General features: G+C 42.0%; 1 protein-coding gene across 1 annotated transcript in view; it reads right to left on the bottom strand.

Annotated features, from left to right (window-relative positions):
• KCNH8 (potassium voltage-gated channel subfamily H member 8) overlaps positions 1–24,221 on the bottom strand; it is a gene marked incomplete at its 5' end in the record, with an annotated part of 388,500 nt that overhangs the window by 45,883 nt on the left and 318,396 nt on the right. Inside the window, 3 exons of the mRNA XM_084621376.1 lie at positions 13,951–14,165; positions 17,769–18,018; positions 20,146–20,345. Of these exons, the coding sequence (XP_084477502.1) occupies positions 13,951–14,165; positions 17,769–18,018; positions 20,146–20,345 (665 nt within the window). The remainder of the gene's footprint in view (positions 1–13,950; positions 14,166–17,768; positions 18,019–20,145; positions 20,346–24,221) is intronic.

Consider the following 24,221-nt stretch of genomic DNA (forward strand, 5'->3'; position numbering starts at 1 on the left):
TAATGGACTAATTTCAGCCACATCTGAAGAGGACATAGACCCAGCCTGGCATGTTGGACTACCTCTGTGTATGCAGCCATATGGCCTAGCAACCTTAGGCATACTCAGGCTGTGGCTGAGTGTTGAGATTGCAGCTCCAGACATAGGGGGCTAATCACCTGGAATTGCTCAGTCAACTGAAACACTCTTGAACTGACAGAGTCTATCAGGACCCCAATGAACTTGATTCTTTGAGCTGTCTAGGATGAGACCTAGATGACCAAGTAGGTGTAGTGTGAAATGGACATGAGAGAGGACTTCTTCTCTGGACTTTCCCCTCAGTAACCAATCATTCAGATATGGGAAGATATGAAGTTCTCTCTTCCTGAGATACACTATTACCATCGTCATGAATTTGGTAGAGAGTTGGGGAATGGAAGACAGGCTGAAGGCACCATGGTGTACTGGTAGTGGTGGCCAGCTACAACAAGCCTGAGGAACCTCCTGTGGCTCAGGAGGATTGCTACATGGATATAAGTATCCTACAGGTCCAGGGCAGAAACCAGTCATTGTGATTTAAGTCAGGGAGGATGGTTGCTAGGGCAACCATATGGAATCTCAAGTATCTGAAGTATTTGTTGAGATCACGGAGGTGTAGAATAGATCTCATCCCTCCCTTGGGCTTGGGAACCAGGAAGTACTGGGAGTTGAACCCCTGCCCCTCATGCTGCAGGGGGATCTCCTCTACAGCTTCCACAACCAGTAGAGACTGAATCTACTTAAAGATCAGTGTCTCATGAGAGGGATCCCTGAAGTGTGGGGGGGGAGTAAAGGGGTGGGGAGCAGGGATGGAGAGGGACTGTATGGCATAACCAAATCTGATGGTGCTTAGGACACTGTTGTCCATGGTAATTGAGTCCCAAACACTGTAAAAAGGAGCCAGCCTGTCCCCCAAACAGAGGGGATAGGGAAGGAGAGGTCATCACTGGCCACTGTCCTGGAAACATAAGTTAAAATGGGTGCTTGCTGGATGCCGGGGGAGGCGGGGAGAGGGAAAGGGGGAAGCTGATAGGTTAAACCCAGAACCAGAGGACCTTCTTCTCTAGGAACTGTGTGGCTTCTGTGAGTAGTACCATTGCCTTACAGGACAGGAGAACTGTACAAAAAAAATGCCGTGGGCAGTATTGCTGCTGACTGCTGTAGTGGAATCTCTTCGCAGCCGGAGTACACACTCCCAAAGAATGTAATGTAAATCAGGAGTCTCTTAAAATGTGCTGGTTTTCATCATTTTTTTCTGAAAACAAAACCCATCTATCAAACAGTAAATCCTCAATGATCTGCTGCACAGCTGGTACAATCCCTTAATTCTGCAGCCCTGAGGCCCCTCCTCATGGTCACAGCAGATGCCATTATTCTGGACATAGCATCCACCATGTCCAAAGCTAACTGCAATGAAATCTTGGCCACCTTATGGCCTTCCACAATGAATGCCAAAAACTCTTCCTTGGAGTGTTCTGGCAGCTTGTTTGCGAACTCTGACATGGCCACCCAATTAACAAAAAGTCATATGTAGAGCGCAACACCTGCTAGTTTAACATGCACATTGGCAGGGAAGAAGAGGTATAAACCTTCTCCCCATAAAGTCAATTTTCTTGGACTCTTTGTCCATAGAGGTGGTCTGATACTTTCCCTGCCATGCCCTGTCATTTGCTGCAGTAACCACCAGAGAATTAGGGGCCGGGTGGGAGCAGAAGTCCTCAGTACCTTGCTTGGGAATGAAGTACTGTTTCTCTGAACACTTATGTGGGAGGCAATTAAGCTGGAGTATTCCAGAGGGCCTTTGCATGCTCCAGAAAAGCACCATCTCTCCCTTGGGCTTGGGAACCAGGAAATACTGGGAGTAGAACCGCTGTCCCTGACGCTGCCCGGGGACCTCCTCTACAACCTCCAGAACTAGTAGAGACTGAATCTGCTGGAGGGCTTTTATGTGGGAGGCCTTCTGTCCCTGGAGCTGATAAGTGGAGAATGTCCAACAGCTTATGTGTATTCTTCTGCGGGAATTCTGCCTGGATACCCAAGGTAGCAGCCATATGCCTTAAGAGGTCTCGGTAAGCCTTAAAGGCCTCTAAAGGAGAGGGAGATTCCAGTACAGTAGAATCAATTGGCAGGATGAGGAGGCAGTTTGCTGCACCAACAATGGGTCCCGTTCTTGCACCACAGGATCTAGTCAGAACGGCCCTGGAGGTCCAGGACAAACGAGTTCAGTGGTTGCTTGCAGTTGAGATGGTTTGGGAGTGGGAGCCATTGTTGGGATTGGTGATCTTGCCCCACAGCAGGTCAAGGAGTGAGACCTCAAGGAACGAGGAGTATCCCAAGGAGGCGACCTGGCATATGGATAAGGCATTGGTGGCCAGCAGGTACCACTTGTGCTTAAATTTAAATACGTGCTCAAGTGCTTTGCTGGATTGGACTGGTGTGTTCGAGAGGAGAGACCTCAGAGGCTTTAATTTCCAAGATAAGACATCTGTTTTACACTACAGAGATGTGGCTCATAAGCAGTTTTATTTTGAACTGTAGGTTTTGATGTTTTCAGTTCTTCCAGAAAAGCAATGTTATCCCATCTAACTTCTTCCATATTGATCACAAGGGCAGGGAGATCAGTAGATCAAGTGAACAGAAACACTAATGACTCTGATGACAATCATTCTATTAAGCTTATTAAGTGAAACTGAAATATCAGAAAGTGGGAAGAGCTGCACAATCTTCAACTACTATGGTGGATAATTGTGTTGGAAGAACACAACAGTAGCACAAAGCAGATCCTTTGCCATACTGATTTTCAAAGAACAATAGTTTGACCAACATGTTTGGTTACATGATAAATAAAATGACTGCCTGCCTACCCGTCCACCGCTCTCAGTTCTGAAAGAGCTTTTAAATTTTCAGGAGGTTGAAGTTTATGACAAAAGAATACCACTGGAACTTGATACTTTGGGGAAACTAACCGTTAAAGGTTAACGTACCCTACAAATAAGATGCCAGTTTCTCAGAAAGCAGAGAATTAGGCATTCTTTCTAAGAGCACTGGCTATGCACATCTTATAGTCATTTTTCTTTTCTGCATAAATACGTTGCTTTACTCCTTCTCAGATTCAGATTTATTTATGCCACTGGCAAACTTTACTAACTTTACTACACTGAGATGTGATGTTCCTGACAGAGAAGGAATCTACTGCTTTTCTGTTCTGAATCTACAATCTTTATTATTGTGTATAATATATTTTGTGGTAACACTGTACAGCCCCAATCCTTCTCTCTTTTTCACAGACCCAGAATTTTCGTTTTAAACAGTAAACTCTGCCAATCTTGAGGAAAAAGCTCTCCATGAAAGACAGGATGGTATTTTTAGTGCTACAAAAGAAATGGATTCATATTAATTAAATATCCTGTCTGCAAAAATAGATTTCTAAGTTCTCAAGCAAGCCATCTTTCCCTTCACAATGTGACACATATTGATAATGCCCTGCTGAATCAAAGACAGAGAACACATGCTTTCCAAACTGGTTCTTATTTTCCTTTGGGACTTCATTAAAGCTTGAGAAATGGCCAAGTATCTGACTTAGATAGTACTCTGCTCTATATAAAGTCTATGGACAGTACATAGAAGACACAGAAAATCTCTGTCACATGACAATTTGATTTTAGCTATGAAATAATTTAACTGAAGTGAATGATGGCCTGATTTATGTCTAATGCCACAGTTCCCGCTAACCAATGAGAAGTTCCTAGCTGTCTTAAAATTATTACATATGCTTAAAAACATTTACAAGTTTCTCTTTCACTAGCAAATACCTAATAATCTAGCAAAGAAAACAGAGGGGCAGAATATATACCATTTTTGTAAAGACACTTTTTTAGTTAAAATTTTGCTTTGCCAAGAATACATAAAAGGAGGACACAATGACCCTGCTAGAACAGGCTGGGTTCTGATAACATCGCAAGCCACTTGAGGATTGTTGTTTCTAGCAATATCAGCAGAACCCATTGAGGCCTTTATCTCCCCATTTCTATAGCTCTCCATTTCTCTCTCTCTCCTTAGAGGCTGAGATAGTGTTGTGGTTTCTATTTCTTATATTTAGGAGTTTTTTTGGATTTTCTTTCTGGATTGTTCAAGCTACGTTTTCAGCCCTTCCATAATGGGAAGGCTACACTTTCTACTTGAAAATGTGGGAGATCCTATTATACATCTTTCATTTCTCAGAGATAATCCTCTGCTGCTTCCTCAATGACTGCTCTTTTATCTTCCATAGAAGGAAATAATCTCTTGGTCATTAGCACCAGCTGCTTGGGGGAAAAGGGTGTTGTAGAAGTTTCTTTGCTGAATTTTATTTCATGCTGGTTGGTACACTTGGTTTTCAGATTATTTTCTGTTTTTATCTCAGCCATCCTCTTTTCTTGATTATATTTTCATCTAGTGTGGTTCTGTGAGGGAATGGGCATGGGGGGAGGGGGAGAACGGGATGCTTAGCTTTATTGTTCCCCATTCTAAATATCCTAAAATCATGAAAATCACTCTCATGGATTAAGAGTTATTTTGTCCATAAGACTGTCAGCCACATATATTATAATACATGGAGGATAGTTCTGACAGGTAAAAAGACCAAGATTTTCATAATAGACTAATGGTGTTGGGTGCCTCCAATTTTTGGTTATCCAGCTTGTCAAAGTTCCTTCCCCATTCTGAACTCTAGGGTACAGATGTGGGGACCTGCACGAAAGACCCCCTAAGCTTATTCTTACCAGCTTAGGTTAAAAACTTCCCCAACTTGCCTTTTCCTTGAACCCTATGCTCCCACCACCAAGCGTGTTAAACAAAGAACAGGGAAAGAGCCCACTGGGAGACGTCTTCCCCAAAATATCCCCCCAAGCCCTTACACCCCCTTTCCTGGGAAGGCTTGAGAATAAACAAGTTGAGCACAGACCAACTTGGGTTTCTTAGGACCCTAAGAACCCGATCAGATTCTTAAAAAACAGAACTTTATTAGAAGAACAAAACAAAGATAAAAGAAACACTCTGTAAGATTAGAACGGAAGATAATCTCACAGGCAGGCAGATTCAAAACATAGAGAATCCCGCTAGGCAAAACCTTAAGTTACAAAAAGACACAGAAACAGGAATATACATTCCATTCAGCACAGAGTATTTTACCAGCCATTAAACAAAAGGAATTCTAACACATTTCTAGCTAGATTACTTCCTAACTTAACAGAGTTTCTGAGACTGCACTCCTGATCTGTTCCTGGCAAAAGCATCACACAGACAGACAGACCCTTTGTTTCCCCCCGCTTCCGATCTGAAAGTATCTTGTCTCCTCATTGGTCATTTTGGTCAGGTGCCAGCAAGGTTATCTTAGCTTCTTAACCCTTTACAGGTGAAAGGGTTTTGCCTCTGGCCAGGAGGGATTTTATAGCACTGTATACAGAAAGCTGGTTACTCTTCCCTTAATTTTTATGACCCGGCTAGAGCAGGGATCGGCAACCTTTGGCACGCGGCCTGCCAGGGAAAGCCACTGGAAGTCCAGGAATGTTTGTTTACCTGCTGCGTTTGCAGGTTCGGCCGATCGCAGCTCCGACTGGCTGTGGTTCACCGTCCCAGGCCAATGGGGCTGCAGGAAGCAGCAGCCAGCACATCCCTCAGCCCGAGCCACTTCCTGCAGCCCCCATTGGCCTGGAGCCAGTGGGAGCCGCGATCTGCTGAACCTGCAGACATGGCAGGTAAACAAACTGGCCCAGCCCACCAGGGGCTTACCCTGGCAGGCCGCATGCCAAAGGCTGCTGATCCCTGGGCTAGAGTGACTTTAAAATGGCCTGGTTTTCTGAACGTGCCAATCACCCACCCTCTGAAAATTAAACCTACTTAAAAAGTGTCTCAGGTAGAAACCAAGGCACCAAAAATCACCAGTCCCTTTTGGAAATCTTGCCCAAAGTCATTTTTAACCAAATTTAATAGGGCAGGTTTTACTAAATAAATAATTCCCTTAGTTCATGATTTCGGTTGTATGCAGATATATGGAATTATGTGATAAAGCAAGACCAGTGAAGAGTCATTAACAATAAAATAGTTATGAGATGCATTAAAACTGCTCTTCACTTACTAGACCAAATTCAGCCCTTAGTTTCAGCAATCACACCAAAGGGCTTCACATGTAAAACTGAGGATTGGATTGGGTCTATTTGTAATGATAAAAACTTATGAACAGAAGCACATACACTCCTCTTTGCCAGGATCAAAAGCAGTGCTTGGGAAATTTGGAATGATAAAGAATACAGTTAAAATTATATAGGAGATTTACACAGGATAAAAATACACCATTAAGATGAGAATGGCCAAACAAACCTAACATGGAACACTCAGTCTACAGAATACCATGAACAGGACAAATTTATCTTTCCTGTTTACTGGTCTTCTCTAATAGAGATATTCACTACTTGGTAGTCTGGTCCATTCCACCATAGAGGTATGCTCAGGTAAACGCCTCGCTTGGACCACAACCCTGCAACTGCTTATACCTTTGTGGAATCCCACCGAAGTCAATGGGGCTGTGTACAAGGGCAATGGTTTGCCCTTATGTATCCCACTAGTGAGATGGGATGTATGGTACCTAAATTGAGCCAGTTAAAAGCCTGACTGGTCATTTCGACAATCCACTGGTACTCCCTAGCCTCAGATTTTCTGTGAGAACATCATTCAGCCTTGAGTATTAAAGGCAGTCTTTGAAACCAAATTCTCTTCTATATGCACTGAGATTGCTCCGGAGTTCTCATCTGCTCTCTCTTGCTACATCTGATATCGGGTGCAAGAAAAACAGATGGACAGCAAGACCAACATTGGATGAGTAAAAGTAACCCTGGAAAGCTTATTTACTTAGGTACACAGTGAAACAACACTTTGATTTCAAGTAGCCTAAATGGGTAGAGCGTAATCATTTTCTTAGTAGGGCCACCCAGGAGCACTAAGCAAGCATAAAGTGTTATTAAATGTGATAATTTGCTGAAAGCGCAGAATTATTACAGAGTCAGAGTGATGACTGATTTATCTTCAGAGTTGCAAAAATATTTTGCCCATTCTTATCAATTTCCACATGAGATTCAAGACTGCAACTGGTTTGACTCTGCTTATCTAAATATTTACAGTATATCAAGCCTTTTTTTAAAAAGCAAATTAGTTTCTGATAAATTAACATTTCTTGGGAATTATTACTCCTGGCTAATTTTAAAGGTTTCCTGGCAGCACTCCTTATTGATTATCACAGCTCATAGTTACATCCAAAAAATATCTACAACCTGTTAATCTTCAAGGTACTCGTTTAATGCACTAGCTTTCTATCTCAGGAGATGTGGATCCAAATTTAGATGATCCCCTTTAAACAAACATATTGTGCACAGTCAGAGGGTAAGAAGTTTTCCATGGTACCTATTGCACTACACAAAACTTAAGCATAATTAAAATATCTCCATGCAGTACGAATCATTTAGAGGGTCATACTGGTGCTGCTTTGTCTCAAAATTTTTTTTAATCACTGTTACATGACAAGGAGAGTCACTTTCTTCTAATTCTAAATAAGCAGAATTACCCCTAATGCTACTTTCTCTCTGCCTCACTGAAGAGCATCTGGCTAGGACTTTCTGTAGACCCATAGAATCATAGAAGATTAGGGTTGGAAGAGACCTCAGGAGATCATCTAGTCCAACCCCCTGCTCAAAGCAGGACTAACCCTAACTAAATCATTCCACCCAGGGCTTTGTCAAGCTGGGCCTTAAAAACCTCTAAGGATGGAGATTCCACCACCTCCCTAGGTAATCCATTCCAGTGCTTCACCACCCTCCTAGTGAAATAATTTTTCCTAATATCCAACCTAGACCTCCCCCACTACAACTTGAGACCATTGCTCCTTGTTCTGTCATGTGCCACCACTGAGAACAGCCTAGCTCCATTCTCTTTGTAACCCCCCTTCAGGTAGTTGAAGACTGCTATCAAATCCCTCCTCACCCTTCTTTTCTGTAGACTACATAAGCCCATTTCCCTCAGCCTCTCCTCGTAAGTCATGTGCCCCAGCCCCCTAATAATTTTTGTTGCCCTCCACTGGACTCTCTCCAATTTGTCCACATACTTTCTCTAGTGGGGGGCCCAAAACTGGACGCAGTACTCCAGATGTGGCCTCACCAGTGCCAAATAAAATTGGAATAATCACTTCCCTCTATCTACTGGCAACACTCCTACTAATGCAGCCCAATATGCCATTAGCCTTCTTGGCAACAGGGGCACACTGTTGACTCATATCCAGCTTCTCGTCCACTGTAATCCCCAGGTTCTTTTCTGAAGAACGGGCATTTAGCCAGTCAGTCCCGAGCCTGTAGCAGTGCATGGGATTCTTCCGTCGTAAGTGCAGGACTCTGCACTTATCCTTGTTGAACCTCATCAGATTTCTTTTGGCCCAATCCTCCAATTTGTCTAGGTAAGTCTGGACCCTATCCTTACCCTGCAGCAAAGCTACCTCTCCTCCAGCTTAGTGTCATCCATGATCTTGCTGAGGGTGCAATCCATTCCATCATCCATTAATGAAGATGTTGAACAAAACCGGCCCCAGAACCAACTCCTGGGGCACTCCGCTTGATACTAGCTGCCAACTAGACATCAAGCCATTAATCATTACCTGTTGAGCCTGACAACCTAGCCAGCTTTCTATCCACCTTACACTCCATTCATCCAACCCATACTAATTTAACTTGCTGGCAAGAATACTGTGGGAGACCATATCAAAAGCTTTACTAAAGTCAAGGTATATCACGTTCACCGCTTTTCCCATATCCACAGAGCCAGTTATCTCATCATAGAAGGCGATCAGGTTGGTCAGGCATGACTTTCCCTTGGTGAATCCACGTTGCCTGTTCTCGATCACCTTCCTCTCCTCCAAATGCTTTCTTGAATACCTGCTCCATGATTTTTCCAGGGACTGAGGTGAAGCTGAGATTCTCCTTCTTCTCTTTTTTAAAGATGGGCACTAGATTTGCCCTTTTCCAATCATCCAGGACCTTCCCTGATCGCCATGGGTTTACAAAAATAATGGCTAATGGCTCTGCAATCACATCAGCTAACTCCCTCAGGACCCTCGGATGCATTGCATCCGGCCCCATAGACTTGTGTATGTCCAGCTTTTCTAAATAGTCATTAACCTGTTCTTTCACCACTGAGGGCTTCTCACCTCCTCCCCATACTGTGCTGCCCAGTGCAGCAGTCTGGGAACTGACCTTGTCTGTGAAGACCGAGGCAAAAAAGAGCATTGAGTACTTCAGCTTTTTCCACATCATTTGTCACTAGGTTGCCTCCCCCATTCACTAAGGGTCCCACACTTTCTCTGACCTCCTTCTGGTTGCTAACATACCTGTAGAAACCCTTCTTGTTGCCCTTCACATCTCTTGCTAGCTGCAACTCCGATTGTCCTTTGGCCTTCCTGATTACACCCCTGCATACTCAAGCAATATTTTTATACTCCTCCCTAGTCATCTGTCCAAGTTTCCATTTCTTGTAAGTTTCCTTTTTGTGTTTAAGCTCACCGAAGATTTCTCTGTTAAGCTAAGCTAGTTGCCTACCATATTTGCTATTCTTTCTGCACATCGGGAAAGTTTGTTCCTGCACCCTCAATAAGGCTTCTTTAAAATAGAGCCAGCTCTCCTGGACTCCTTTCCCCCTCATATTAGCCTCCCAGGGGATCCTGCCCATCAGTTCCCTGAGGGAGTCAAAGTCTGCTTTTCTGAAGTCCAGGGTCTGTATTCTGCTGCTCTCCTTTCTTCCTTTTGTCACAATCCTGAACTCGTCCATCTCATGGTCACTGCTGCCCAGATTGCCACCCACTTCTATGTCCCCTACCAATTATTCCCTGTTTGTGAGCAGGTGGCCAAGAGAAGCATGGCCCTTAGTTGGTTCCTCCAGCACTTGCACCAGGAATTTGTCCCCAACACTCTCCAAAAACTTCCTGGATTGTCTGCTGTATTGCTCTCCCAGCAGACGTCAGGGTGATTGAAGTCCCCCATGAGAACCAGGGCCTGTAATCTGGAAACTTCTGTTAGCTGTCTGAAGAAAGCCTAGTCTACCTCATCCTCCTGGTCTGGTGGTCTACAGCAGACGCCCACCACAATAACACCCTCATTGCTTTCGCCTTTAAACTTAACCCGAAGACACTCAACAGTTTCATACTGGAGCTCTGAGCAATCATACTGCTCTCTTACGTACAGTGCAACTCCTCCACCTTTTCTCTCCCACTTGTCCTTCCTGAACAGTTTATACCCATCCATGACAGTGCTCCAGTCATGTGAGTTACCCCACCAAGTCTGTTATTTCAATCACATCATAGTTCCTCAACTGTGCCAGGACCTCCAATTCTTCCTGCTTGTTCCTGCGTTTCTGTACAGGCACCTAAGATAACTAGCCGATTGCCCTAATTTCTCAGTATGAATCAGGAGGCCTTCCCAGTTGCACCCTCCTCCTTCTGTTTCCTCCTAGTATCCCACTTCCCCACTTACCTCTGGGCTTAGGTCTCCATCCCCCAGCGAAACTAGTTTAAAGCCCTCCTCACTAGGTTAGCAAGCCTGCCTGCGAAGATGCTCTTCCCGCTCTTTGTTAGGTGGATTCCATGTCTTCCTAGCAATCCTCCTTCCTGGAACAGCATCACCTGATTGAAGAATCCAAAGCCCGGTCTCCAACACTACCTGTGCAACTACGCATTTATCTCCACAATTTGATGGTCCCTACCTGGACCTTTTCCTTCAAGGGGAGGATGGATGAGAACACGACTTGCGCCTCAAACTTCTTTATCCTTCTTCCCAGAGCCACGTAGTCTGCAGTGACCTGCTCCAGGTCATTCTTGGAAGGGCTTGATGAGTCTCAGCAGAAACTCCGTCACATCCTGAATTGTAGCTTCAGGCAAACAGCACACTTCTCGAGTTTCCTGGTCTGGATGGCAGATGGATGACTCCATCCCCCTTAGGAGGGAGTCCCCGACCACCACCACCCATCTCCTCCTCTTGGGATCCATCCCACCTGGCTTCCTGGTACAGACTGAAAGATTTCCCCACAGGTCTAATTCCCTAAGGGATCAAACTAACAGATTTTTCAGTGGCCAAACCAGAAAAAAAAAAAAAACCTGGTTCCTTGCAAACTGGAACTGAATTTGTTTTGTTTTTTCCTGCCAAAATGACAAAAAAAAAATTTGTTCGAGTGAACGAAACATTTCAAAAGTTGTTTCAAATGGACATTTTCTGAACAAATGTTTCAAATTGACATTTCATTTGCAAAATGTCATTTTGAAAGGATGTGTCGAAACGGTTTATCCTGAAAATGTTGAAAAAAACCAAACCCATCCCGGCATTTCTGACTTTTTTTCCCCCAGCTGAAAGTCTTTGCCAAATTTAACCCAAATTCCTAAAAAATACATTTATGGCAAATTTACAGTGCTCAAAAAAAAATTCACCCAATTCTAGTTATAAGTAAAAGTAAGTTCAGTCATCTGAGAGAATTGGTGGACTTTTCTTCAGGTGTGCTTCATGATGGTGCATATGTTGTCAGTCAGGATTGAGATACACTGGCAAGTCATCATGGGAAAAGTCAGGCTACTCTTGCCAGCAGTATGCCTGGCTCTGAGTACTGCTATTAATCCACTTTCATGAGCATCAAACTCAGTTTTTGAGTACCAAATTTTCCATCATGTAAAACATAGGGGAAGAGAGAGAAAGAGAAAATAATAAGGTAACAAAAGAAGTGACTGGTTCAAATAAATTAAGGATCCTCTAAACGAAGAAGGAGAAAATCCTACAAAACTAAAATTTCCCATAAAGTTCTGGAGGTATCATTACATTTTAAACCTGCTTGGAAAACAGTATTTATTTAGAAGGACGGAAAAGAAATCTTGATACATCCAACAATGCGTTGAATTCCATTATCATAAGCATTACTCTTGCAATGACATTGTAGCACAGAAAACACCAATTGGTTGAGGCTGTGAGATCATGCCTATAAGCACTGCTCTTGGATGCTCCTTCTGAGTATACTGAGGGAAACACATCACCCAGAAGGGGGTGAGAGGGTGTGCTGGCTTTCAGTGGGGGCCAGGTGAGGACGGGGGTGGGAAGAAGAACCTGTCTACCACCCCATCACCTCAAAGGAGAAATGGATTGTGCCTAATTTGATAGGGCTTTAATAGGGTTATATGGATACAATATGTATAATAATTTACAAACTTGCCAGTATACTGAAAAGTGTGAAATATTTTTATATAGGGATGTGTGAACCCGTACAAGAAAAGAGGAAAGCCCAAATTTCAGCCACAATCTTGAAGTGAACCCAATTCCCTTTTCTAGATTGAGATGGTATCTCAAACTCCTCCCCAACCCTCAAGAGGCCTGTTGGCTTCACTTTGCTAACATTCTTCTACCGTTTGCAGCAAACATTTGGCCATAATATGCTGGCTCAGTTGCTGTCTTAGTCACAATGAGTTCTGGGGCTTCCCAGGAGCTGCAGGGATGAGAGAGCACAATGCATTTTAGGGCACAAGTTCTTGGGCATGCCTAGATATTAAGTTTAAATATTGTCAAAATACAACATTGACAATCAGCACTGCTAGAGAGAAACCCTGGTCCAAAGTTCTCCCTTGCTTTAGGGCATAAAGCTGTCTTATCGCAGGCTATGCCATGCACAGGCTAACATGCTGCAGAACTGAGCTCCACAGGGACTTTCTGTGCAGGCAGTGGATATGGGCAGGATGAGGACATGATACTGTTTGGGTCCATACACTGTGCATCCATTGGTCCCTGGCCCCATGAAATAGTTGAGCAGTAGGCCACATCCCCTTCTTCCCCTGTACTGTGCAATAGCTGCCACAATCCACATGCCTGAGAGCTGCTATGGGATTGGGTGGATGAGTCTGTTTGTCCACATAGTATAGTTCATGCAGATATCTATGGAAATATTTGGACTAAGACCCAGATCTCCTGATCCCGAGTCACGTGCTTTAGGTTACCTCAGGCTTCATTCTATGGAGTCACTGTGAAGCCTCACAAAATCAGAGAAATTCAGATAAACACCTAACTTTATGAACGCTTAAGTGAACAAAACCTTTGAATCTCTTGAACTTTGTCCATCACTATTTTCTACCTAGTGTACTTGGTTTTGTGGTTATTTAGACTCAGATAAACACTTCCTCTTACCTAGGAGATTTTATACACTTATATGTTGAACCACAAAAGGCGAGTTGTCTCCAAATGTTTTAATTATTAAACTGTTAGTATAACTGAAATTGTGTAGCAAACTATAAAGGGTTTTGGTCAATCCATTTTGTGGTCCTTAGCAATGTCCTTAGCTTCTTCATTGCAAGCACAGGTTGTACAACATACTGATTTTCTGCATAGTCACATACCTATGAAGTCCTGGATTAAACAGCAAAATATATTTATTTGCACTGCTTTGAAAAATAGTCGTTCACATAAGAGCTCATTTCAAGCCTGGGTAGCACTGAAAATTTTTAAATGTGAAATGGAGAATTCAGTGAGCTATGAATTTAATGTTCATTAACCTGGCATTTCAGGATCTATAGGAGCTGTAACTCGAGTACATCTTTGGATACATATTTTATACGATAGCAAATAAGTGTTAAATGTAAGCAGAAGAGGACAAAATCCACTCAAAAGGAATCATTCATAAATAATGTTTTCACAAAGACAAGTGAGGAAAAGAGGTCATGTTGGGATTACCCAATCAATAATTCATGTGGTTAATGACTGAATTATCACGTCAAGCATAACGAGTAGTCATTTTAAAATGAACAATAAACCCTTATTTTACTGTAATAATCTAAACCACCTAAGTACGAGAATCATCTTTAAAGCTAACCAACACTGCAGATAGCTTAACGATACTTACATCACTTTCATGGCCTTCTCGCAGATTGTATGTGAGATCATGCTGAATGTCTTCTACAAATTTGTGAGCATACTCCGGGTAAAGATCGAGCACTTCAAAGAGTCCTTTGAGGATAATGCATTGGAGGTCACAGTAGGTTAGAGCTTTAACATCTGCGTTTGTTTTAATAACTTGGTCCTTAATTGAGAGGTTTGCTCCAATTAAATCTCCTTTACCTAAAGGAAAATATGCAAGTTATTTCAAAAGAATAAATACTTGACTCTTCTGTTGAAACAGAGGGCCATTTAACATTAACTGCTAAAACTTAAAAGCCTGCTGCTGCTACTACACAATTTCATTCCTAACATTTTAAAGACATCCATGATCTGATATTTAAAAGCTTTCTCGATTTTTGCAGGTGCAATATTACATCTGCATCTACAATTGGTGGAAGGTACAAATGCTAATCTCCAGATGTGTAACTACCTTCTTGAAGGGAGCAATATAGTAATTAGCTATACAAATATAAGTGTTTGCACCAGCAATTAGTGACAGGTGCAATTTTGTGTCTGCAAAAGCAGAGGCTCATTCATAGACCCTCTGTCAGAAAGGAGGAAAATTGACAAAGGTATTTATAATCAAAAAGGAAGGGGCTCTTTTAAGTAATTTTTTTTTACTTAGAGAATTTGCCTGGTGAATGATTTGCAATGTACTATGTGTCATTGTATACCTTACCAGTGTACTGTTGCAAAACAAGGAATTTAGTTGAACAAAATTCCTGACTGTCAATAAAAAAAACGAATTGATTCTCAAGCCATTATACCTTCAGATATAGGCACAACTGCCTTTGAGTCACACACATATTAAAGGACACAACTGATCCTGAGAGCATGGAAATTTTATGGTGAAATGTTCAGAAATATTTGTACATATAAGTAAAAGACAGTATTTCAAATATGAAATTCCATTTAGTTGGTAATTCCAAATGGATATTGCACTGGAACACTTAACTTAAAAGAGTTTAAAAAAACAACAACCCCCAACCAGAAGTTGCTTAAAGCAGATCAGTTTTGCTTTCTATTGCTCCTGCATATTTGCTATAAAGATCAAGATGTTACAACATTCTGTTTTCACAAGTTCCTACAGTAAACCCAGTAGGGACTGATCCACATTTACATAAGATTACATTACACTGCTCTGACAGCATAAAAGGACCTTAAATGTATTTTAAGAATGGAGTAAAGTGCCCTTAGTGTAAATGGTAATCAGGACCAATTGTGTTTATGATCCGAATGGTAAACATAATAGAAGATACAACACCACACCAACACAAATATTTTGCTATGATTTCACTGCATTATGTTCTAATGGCAACTCAATCAAAAGCAATATAAAACTAAGCAAAATGATATGTTGACTTTGTGACTGATATCACCAGCTTTTTAGACTAGATTTTCCTGATTATATTCCTGAGAGGGCAGGCAAAGTTGTCCCAGTATATATAAACAAGGACGCTAGTTAAAAAGCTATTCTGAATTTACCAAAACTGCTTTCAAATATACTAATCAGAAATTCCTCAGGTGTGTGAACATTTACTATGATGAATCTGTAAACCATCTGGACTAGATCTCAAAGTTTAGGACTTTTAAATTCAATAATACCAGCTGGGAAAAAAATACAATTTATGTTACAAGATTACCGTATATTCCTTTTCAAGTGAAACCTTAAAGAGTAAACATTGTAGATAGAATGCGGAAGACACAACTATCACAAAAATAAAATGAGCAAGTGCAGGGTACACCAACATTTGCCATTTAAACAGATGTCATCATGTAAGTCAGTCTAAGCAGCTCTTCTCTTTTCTGATTGGAGAACAGAATTGCTTGTGTGGATTTATGTGGAGACATCTGTTTGATAGTATCTCTCTGTCATTGCAGCCTTATTCACAAATTCATTTGGTTGATGGAATGATTCCCCAAACATTTCTGGCTAACCTTTTAAAACATAAATCGAATATGTATATTTATATAGCATGTCCTTTCAGCATTAAAATATATTTCTTTACTTAAAGACCCCATATTCAAACTATAAATCAAACTGATTATATCAAGCGGAACCAAAATAAATAGCTATATTGTATTAAATTATCTAATGTTGTATTAGCTGTATTGTACTGTATTGCTAATGAAAACATATCAACAAACTCAAAGACCACTCTATTGGAATTACAAGTAGAATATAAATTATAAAATTATAGGCCATAATTTATAAATTAGACCAGACAATAATCCACTGTTTTAATGATGAATTTATCTCCTGGATTACTTCACATTGACAGTATAGTCTCATGAGGGCAGTCTAGGTTTGATGTATATACATCTGCTATAAGTGTTAATCAGACTTAATTGAGGAAGTTCCCATTCATTGTGATAAAACTTTCATCCACACTGTTATAACTCTGTTTTCTAATTATGATTTCATTAATTTCATGCAGAAATCCTCTAATCCTTTGTTGTTGTCTCTATTGTGCAATGTTTTGATTAACGTTTTCAGAAATTCCTAAGAATGGAAGCATTAATGAAACCTTAATTCCACTCTGGGCAACTCCTGACCTTTTGTTATATTTAACCTTATCATTTCTCTACACCCTATTTTATAGCATTGGTTTAGCTGATCCAATAAATGCTAGCCATTTTTAAACTTCCTAATTACAAATGAGTAATGGTCTGGAGTGGCTTGGATTGTCAATTTAATGGAATTAAAGGGCTATAAAACAAACAAAAGATGTATTATAGTTATTTTCTTAAAAAAACTAACCCCTAAATATACAATAATAAAAAAAAATAAAGGAAATTCAATTATAAAGACTAGAGATCAGTAATGTCAAGGGTCTAACACAGGCCTACAAAAATAGGAAGTAAAGCAGAAAGTAAATATTTGTTTTGTCTCTATATTGTATGACTATTCAAGGCTGTGACACTTACATTCTAAATACATTCTAAAATTACAAAAGGGGTTTAACAACTCACATTAAATAATACTTTGCACTTATAGCACTTTTCATCTGGAGATATCAAAGTGCTTTACAAACACTGAACTATATAAGTCTGATGGGTCTGATCCAAAATCCACACGAGTCAATGGGAGTCTTTTCATTGACTTTAATGGGTATTGGATTGGGCCCTATTACTGTAATTACTTGAGACATGGGGAAGTTAACAGGTGACTTGTCCATGAACATACAGCAAACCAGTGGCTGATCCCATAATAGAACCTATTTCCACTCTCTGCTCTAGCTATTAGCTCCCTTGAAAGCTGATAGCAAAGATAAGCTTAAAAAATAAGACTGTTTTTAACTCCATAGCCTTACTAGAGATGGATCAGGGTATATAGTGCTACATTGATTTGGGTTAGGGTTAGGCCATGACTTTAGGTTTGGGTTTAAAGCTGAATTATGCCTGTGGGTTGGGATTAGATTTAATGGCGCCAACATCTTGAGAGCTATTTTCTTGAGATTTTTGCCTCGAATAATGAATTATTGTAAGATCACCACTCATGCGACTTGGGCCTCTTCTGAACCAAAAATAGGTTCCTTCTAGTCTTGAATCTAACTCAGAATGAAAACCTTAGGGATATTTGTGTTGCATGTACAGCAGATCTAGGGACCTGGTTTTGCCTCATCTCTCATCAATATTGCTAGGACACACTCATTTATCAGTTAGCAGTGGTCTAAGTGTTATCTGGAGATGTTTATTTATCTTTGTTAACATTTAACTTTACAGTATTGTCTGCATTAGAGGACCATTCATTTTCTTTGAAGATGTTAAACATCAACCTACCAAGAATTGCCAGCACCATGCTATCTTTCAGTACTTCCATGGAACCTGAGCACACAAAATAGATAGCCTGCAAGGCATCTCCCTGCCGGAGGAGGTACTCCCCAGGAGCACAAAAGGAGGTTTTGATATGCAGAGACAGAGACCTGAGGCAACCACGGCTGGCACACTCAAAAAGGGACAGCTGCAGAATCTCCTTGTTCAAGTGCATGGTGATGTCTGAGCGCAGCTCATCTGGAAAGTCTTTTAAAAGCTGTCCAAAAAGGGAAAATGAGATTGATGTTAAGTGTAAAATAATTTATTTTACCTTTTTGCATAAATGATCTGAGTTACTGGCAATATACACAATGCCTTTATTCTTAGGTTTTCTCTTATGTATATATGTTTAAAGTAAAATACACATTATGGAGGGCCAAATCTTGCAGTCCTTAGTTAGCTCTCACTGAGTCTTTACACCCATTGATTTCAGGGATAATTTATAATATATCAAGGGCTTTTTTGGTAATTAAAAATATATTTGTACTACAAGTTTATCTTGTGCACAAAACCCACACACAATTCTTGCAGCTTTTTGATAGAAGAAAATAGGCTATTTTGTAGAGCTTGTATGTTCTTCGTGGCAACAATGCCAGGCACAATGACTCCAACTAGAAATAAAACAAATAATTCATGCCAGGCCTATATGGCATGAGCAGAAAAAAGTGATAATTTTGTTGAGCTGCAATAGAGTCCTCTTAAAATGTTCATATCATGTATCGTGTGAATGGGAGATAGGCATTTTAAATAGGAAGCTGCAAATCATAGCTGCAAAGGAAGGGAAAGGTCGATTAATGTATTTCCATTTAAACTGTGTTTGCTGTTTTAATCATGGAGTTTTACCCTGAATATCACACCCACCCCGCCCAAGGAACCCTAACTGCAAAAAGTGTTACTGTGGTCCAGATCCTGAGATCCTTAATTAACCCTTATTCAGGCCTATATTGCCCACTTCTGTGGTAAAACCCATGGCAGTGGTTATGAGGGATCAAACTTCCATAAGGTTCCCGCTTGCAGAGTTCCCTCTATGATGTTATATTGGGCGTTAGGTGGAAAGGGGGATAGTGATGAGGTGGAATGAGGTGCAAAACCCTGGTGAAGACAAAGGGTGGATACTTCTTCCTAGTTTTTCCTCAGTCCTAATTTAGGCAAGCTCCCACTGTAGTTTTGAGTCTGGTTCTGTCGTCACTTACATCAGTTTCTCAACAGATCTAGTGTAGCAGAGGAAAATTAATTAGTACATGTTTCTGCTCAGATGTTTTTTTTCATATAGGGGTGGCATAAAAATTGATGAAATGTTCTCCTTTCTTCTACCAACGTACCACAAGATATTTTTTTTTGTGGGTGGGGGAAGGGGAGGGAATGAAGAGACTTCGAAAAAGTGCTTAAGTAACTTTTTGAAAGTCAATAGGAAGAAGTAACTAGCATTTGTTCCTCTGAAAATCTCCCAGTATTTACCTAAGTCACTCAGCATTGGTGAAAATCCCACCCCTTGTGTTTTGAAGAAAACTTCATAAGGAATGTTCTGAAACCAAAATCTTCACATTTATTTCTATATTGTTTTTGGAGGCTATTGCGTTTTGTAAGGACACATGTTCTAATGACAATGAAATGTCCAACAGGAATGGTTTGTTCAAACAAGCATTAGGCCAAGGAAAGTCATTATATCCTATGGAGTAAAATAATAAACAATTTAGTTAAGTCATATTTAAAGAAACCACCAGAATTCTCTCTCTAACTTTCACACTCATATTACTCTTCTTCAGTAATTAGTTAACATTCAAAAATATGTAAGTAGTAATAAGTATATTTTAGATTCAAATAGTTCCTTTCAGCCTAAAGGATCCAACCATGTTTCATAACCTCTGTACAGACAACATCCATGAAATGCAGACACCTATGTACAAAAGGTTGCAAACAGTGAAGAGAGGGTAAGGATGAAGGAAGTAGTAATTCTGGGCAAGAACAGGGAAGAAATCCCTACTCTTAGGAAAAGTGCCATGGATACTTTAACATTTGGTGCAGGACAGAAACACCTCTGTTTCAGGGCATCATCAAAAAGACCCCTGCTGAATGGTACTTCAATGCTTCCAAATAATGGTGGGCATAGGTGGCCCTGCTGAAATTTGAATTTGTAGTTTCAGGGAGTCTGATATTCCCAAACAGATAGTTAAACAACCTACATATTCCCTCTGGGATAACAAACTCAACTTTATTCCTTATGCACATTCTTTCTGATGTGTGACTTCACATAAAATTTCAGAATAAAACCATCTTCACAAAAAAAAAAAACACAATTAGAACAAATCTAAGAAACCAATGAAAGCCACTCTTTGATTATTACCTCATTGGAATCGATTCCATTATTGACAGACCAGGTGGTTTGGAAATATTCAAGCATCCTCTGCTTTAACTGCTGGGGCAGGTGATGGACCCGTATAAAGTCCTTTAGATCCTTGGTTCTTGTGTGATAAAGGGACCATCTGGAGTACATCCTCTGAATTATAGCAGTCACATTTCCGAACACCAAGGCATGCATCAAAGCTGGGGAGAACAGAAATTATGTACAACGGGATGCAGTGACTTTGCAGATTATGGTTAAAATACAATATAGAAAATATTATGATAATTTCCCCAGAATCCAAACTTTCACTTATAAATAGGCAAAATGAAGTTTTAGAGAACGCAACACCTTCTGAAATATAGAGCAGCACTTTAATAATAAAACTCTTAAGTAAATATGGCTACTCTGATGGCACGTTAACCAAACCAGAGAGGAGATAGACATGGCATATCAGAACTTTTGTACAAAAAAAATATAAAATTATGTCAGAATGAATGCTGACATGTGCTGTTATCTGACTAGAGATTAAAACCAAACTCAGGAAATAAATTTGTTTTGAAAGCCATTTTGAAAATTTCTATTAAGGCAAAGTTGCAATAAAATATTACCATATTACATTGTACATTACTTAATCAGGATTACATTAATATTAAAAGAACGTGGGCTAAAGACTCTGGCTTGTTGGGTGTGGAGCCCTTCTACTCTGAGTATGATTTAAAAGGGTGACCAAATTTCTTTGTATCTATCCTCTTTTTGGCACTTCCCTTGTGTAGCTACTTGGTGTGAAATCTTTGGTGTGAACGCCTGTGGTGTTCGTGATTCAACTGGAGCTGGTGGAGGTGGCAATGTCATCTGGGTCCCTCTCTGGCTGGGACATCTCGCAAGACTAGGACAAAGAAGGTTTGGGGTCCCAGGAGATGGTGGAAGTAGCAGACATGATGGTGAAGCTGATGTCAGTAGCCAATTTTTCTCATTCTTTAAGGACCTCAAAGTGGACTGACCAGCTCCTCATTATGTTGTCCACCAGTTAGGTCTAATTTCCAACACACCACTTTTTGGCTCATTGATTTCTGGTCCCACACTTCTCTTCTTTACCAGGCATGCTCTCAACACAGTCATTGAGTTTTATCAGTAGGCCATTCTAGCTATGTCTGCACATGTCCATGCACATGGTTGTGCAATAACCTCTGTATTGTTCATATCTAAACTTCAGAACCACATGTCTGAAGGCAAGTGGAGGATGAATAAGCTACCATGCCTGTGGGGTGTGGGTAAAGTACACACTTCAGGCTGTGACATGGCCTCATATCCATGCCAGTCTGCGCTGTGGTCAGGAGTAAGGGGCATGTACTAGGTCTCCAGTTTCAGTAATCCTCCACCCCCATTCCCACAATGCACTGAACTCTTTTAGTCCTCACCTTTACCCAAACTACAAAGATCCCAGTCCCCCCATTTTCTTGGGTAATAGTGAGCTGCACTGACCACATCAGAACAGCTTTCAGCTGCACTGTTTTGACCAGTATAAGTGAATATGGATCCTGCTCTGAGAGCAGCTGCCTACCCTGCCAACCACACCTGCATGCTGACCAATGTGTGGTCAGAGTACACCATCCTCCATGACTTCCTGGAGCAGTAGGAACATACAACTTTATTGGTTAAGTTTCAAAGAGGCTGGAGCAGGTGGGCATTGAGCGGGCTCTGTCCTAGTAACGGGAATGCATCAAACACTTAAGGATCCTGTACAAGAAGGCAAACTCCTCCAGTAATTGCTCCAGATGGACTTGTACATGCTCTTTCTACGACAAACTGGCCCAGGCGTTGTCAAGGGTTCCCAGTACAAAGCTTCAGTGGCTCAAGACCCCCTCCTCAACTCCATCAGCCTTATCATTCAACAGGAGGCCAGGGTGAGGAGTCAGCAGGGAACACAGAGGATGCTCTGGAAGAACCAGAGGATGAGGTGCATGTGGTTTTGCACCTCTACCGGGAGTAGCCAATTAAGGAAGGTCCCCCCCGGCAATGATTCTGAGGAAGGCCTCGAGCTGCAGCAGGAACCAGAACCCGAGGCTGACAAGTAACGAGTCCTCCCCATCAATATCTCCTCTTGCTCTGGTGCTAAATTCCTGATTTTAAGCCTGGCCCCCACTCTGCTTTGACACTTACATGGTTCTCAAGCATGGAAAATCTACAAATAACTGGTTTTATTGATTTCCGATAAACCACTATTGTACATTTGACAGAAGCTATATCTGAAAAAAAAAAACAGATTATTAAAGAAAAATCATTGTACCCGTTGTCTGTGCATTTCTTGGCCGGCACACAGGCAGTGATGGTCCTAAGGATGCAGACCTGGAGAAGGGAGGGGGCAGTTTATAAAGGTCCTGGTTGGGGATGTGACAACAACTACAGAAAACCTATAGTTGTTTGTCTGAAGTTAGTAACAGCTGTCTTTCATCCCTTGGAAGATAACTGTTTTAGTGTTTTTATCACCTCTCTCCGCCTGATCTTATCTTTCCCTTAGAAACAGGAGCTGTGTGGAACAGAGGACAGGGGACTGGTGGTAGAGAAAGTGTTAGGTCCAGGAAGGGAACATTCTTGCTATCTGTGGAAAAAGTAATCACAGTAGCCCTTTCTTCTTTGTGTAAGCAGGGGAATGGTCCCGCTATTATGGGGAACTTTCCTGGCTTATACACTACCCCGGTGAAGTGTGCTAGCGAAAGGATCTGAGGCCTCGCTCCCACTTCCTTTAACCGGAGGCCTGCCTGACCTCAAGGACTCCCCTTCCACACTCCTGTGTCGCAGAGTCCTCGTAACCCCAGCAAGGCTGGGCCCAGGATTCCTAGGGGACTTGACCCCCAACCTTGTTGTGGTAACTTCGGACAGGGGCGAGGGTGTCCCCACTCTGGGGTACTCTCTCTGCACTGGATGCTTCCCTGACCCACTGATCATTACATAGAGTTCAAAGCAAATACAATTTCTCAAACAGCAATCGATTTAAAATAATAAGGAAAAAATGGGAAAGATTAAAGGGAAACATGTCACCCTGCTCTGTGGCACGGGGACATCACAACCAGTGTCTCTGGACTGTAAGGGAAGTTCAGTCTGTTCCTCACAAATTTCAGGCCCCTTCTCAGGCCCTGGGTGTGCTGCAGGAATGCTGCGGGTCGGACACTTGCTCTGGCAGGGCCACACGCTCTCAGGCTCTACGTGGCAGGACCCTTTTTCCCCAGTGTCGCCCCCGCCCCGTCGGGGTTACAATCCCACTCCAAGTAATAGCCTGCAGAGCCTCTTGGCTGGAGGCATCTCACTGCACTGGGCCCGTGGCCCAGGGTCCCCCTCGTTCTCCCCAGCTGCTCACCGCACTCGGCTCCGGACTGCTTCAGCCTCAGCTCCGGCTCTACCACTCTGCCTCAGCACGGCTGCTGCTGCTGCCCTGCCCCCAGCTCCCTGGGCTGTCTCTCTGGCCCCTCTGGCTCTGGTTGCTACAGCTCTGCTCCTAGCACAGGTCTGCTTTGTGAGCTGCTTCTGTGACTCTAATCCCAGCACTGACCTGCTTCCCGAGCTGCTTTTCTGGCCCCTCTGACTGGCACGGCTCTGCTCCCTAGCTCAGTGTGAGCCCCTGCTTTCGCCTCAGGTCAGCCCCACTCTGTCTGACCCAGGCAATTCCAGGTTACATGGAGGACGGGACCCCCCTGGCCTCTTGACTCCCTGATTAGCCTGCCTGCCCTGTCAATCAGGCTGACTAGGAGCATTGGCCTCTTCCCATTGTTCCTGGGGACTCTCAGTCTCAGGGTCCTGATTTCCCATCGAACCCTTCCCCTTTCTTTTGGTACTGGGAGCTAGCTAACCAAAACACCCCCACTGAGTTTTAGTAAGAGGACAACAGTCCCCTTACATTTGGAAGATTACAAAATTTTCACCGTCCCTGTCTATGGCGTCTGCCCTCTCCTCGCACTGAGTCATGTTGCACAAGCCAGGGAAATGGGAATGGGAGAATCATAGAATATACAGCTTGGAAGAGATGTCAGGAGGCCATCTAGTCCAACCCCCTGCTCAAAGCAGGACCAATCCCCAATTTT

Source organism: Lepidochelys olivacea, assembly GCF_965140295.1.
Source record: "Lepidochelys olivacea isolate rLepOli2 genome assembly, chromosome: 2".
NCBI lineage: Eukaryota > Metazoa > Chordata > Testudines > Cheloniidae > Lepidochelys > Lepidochelys olivacea.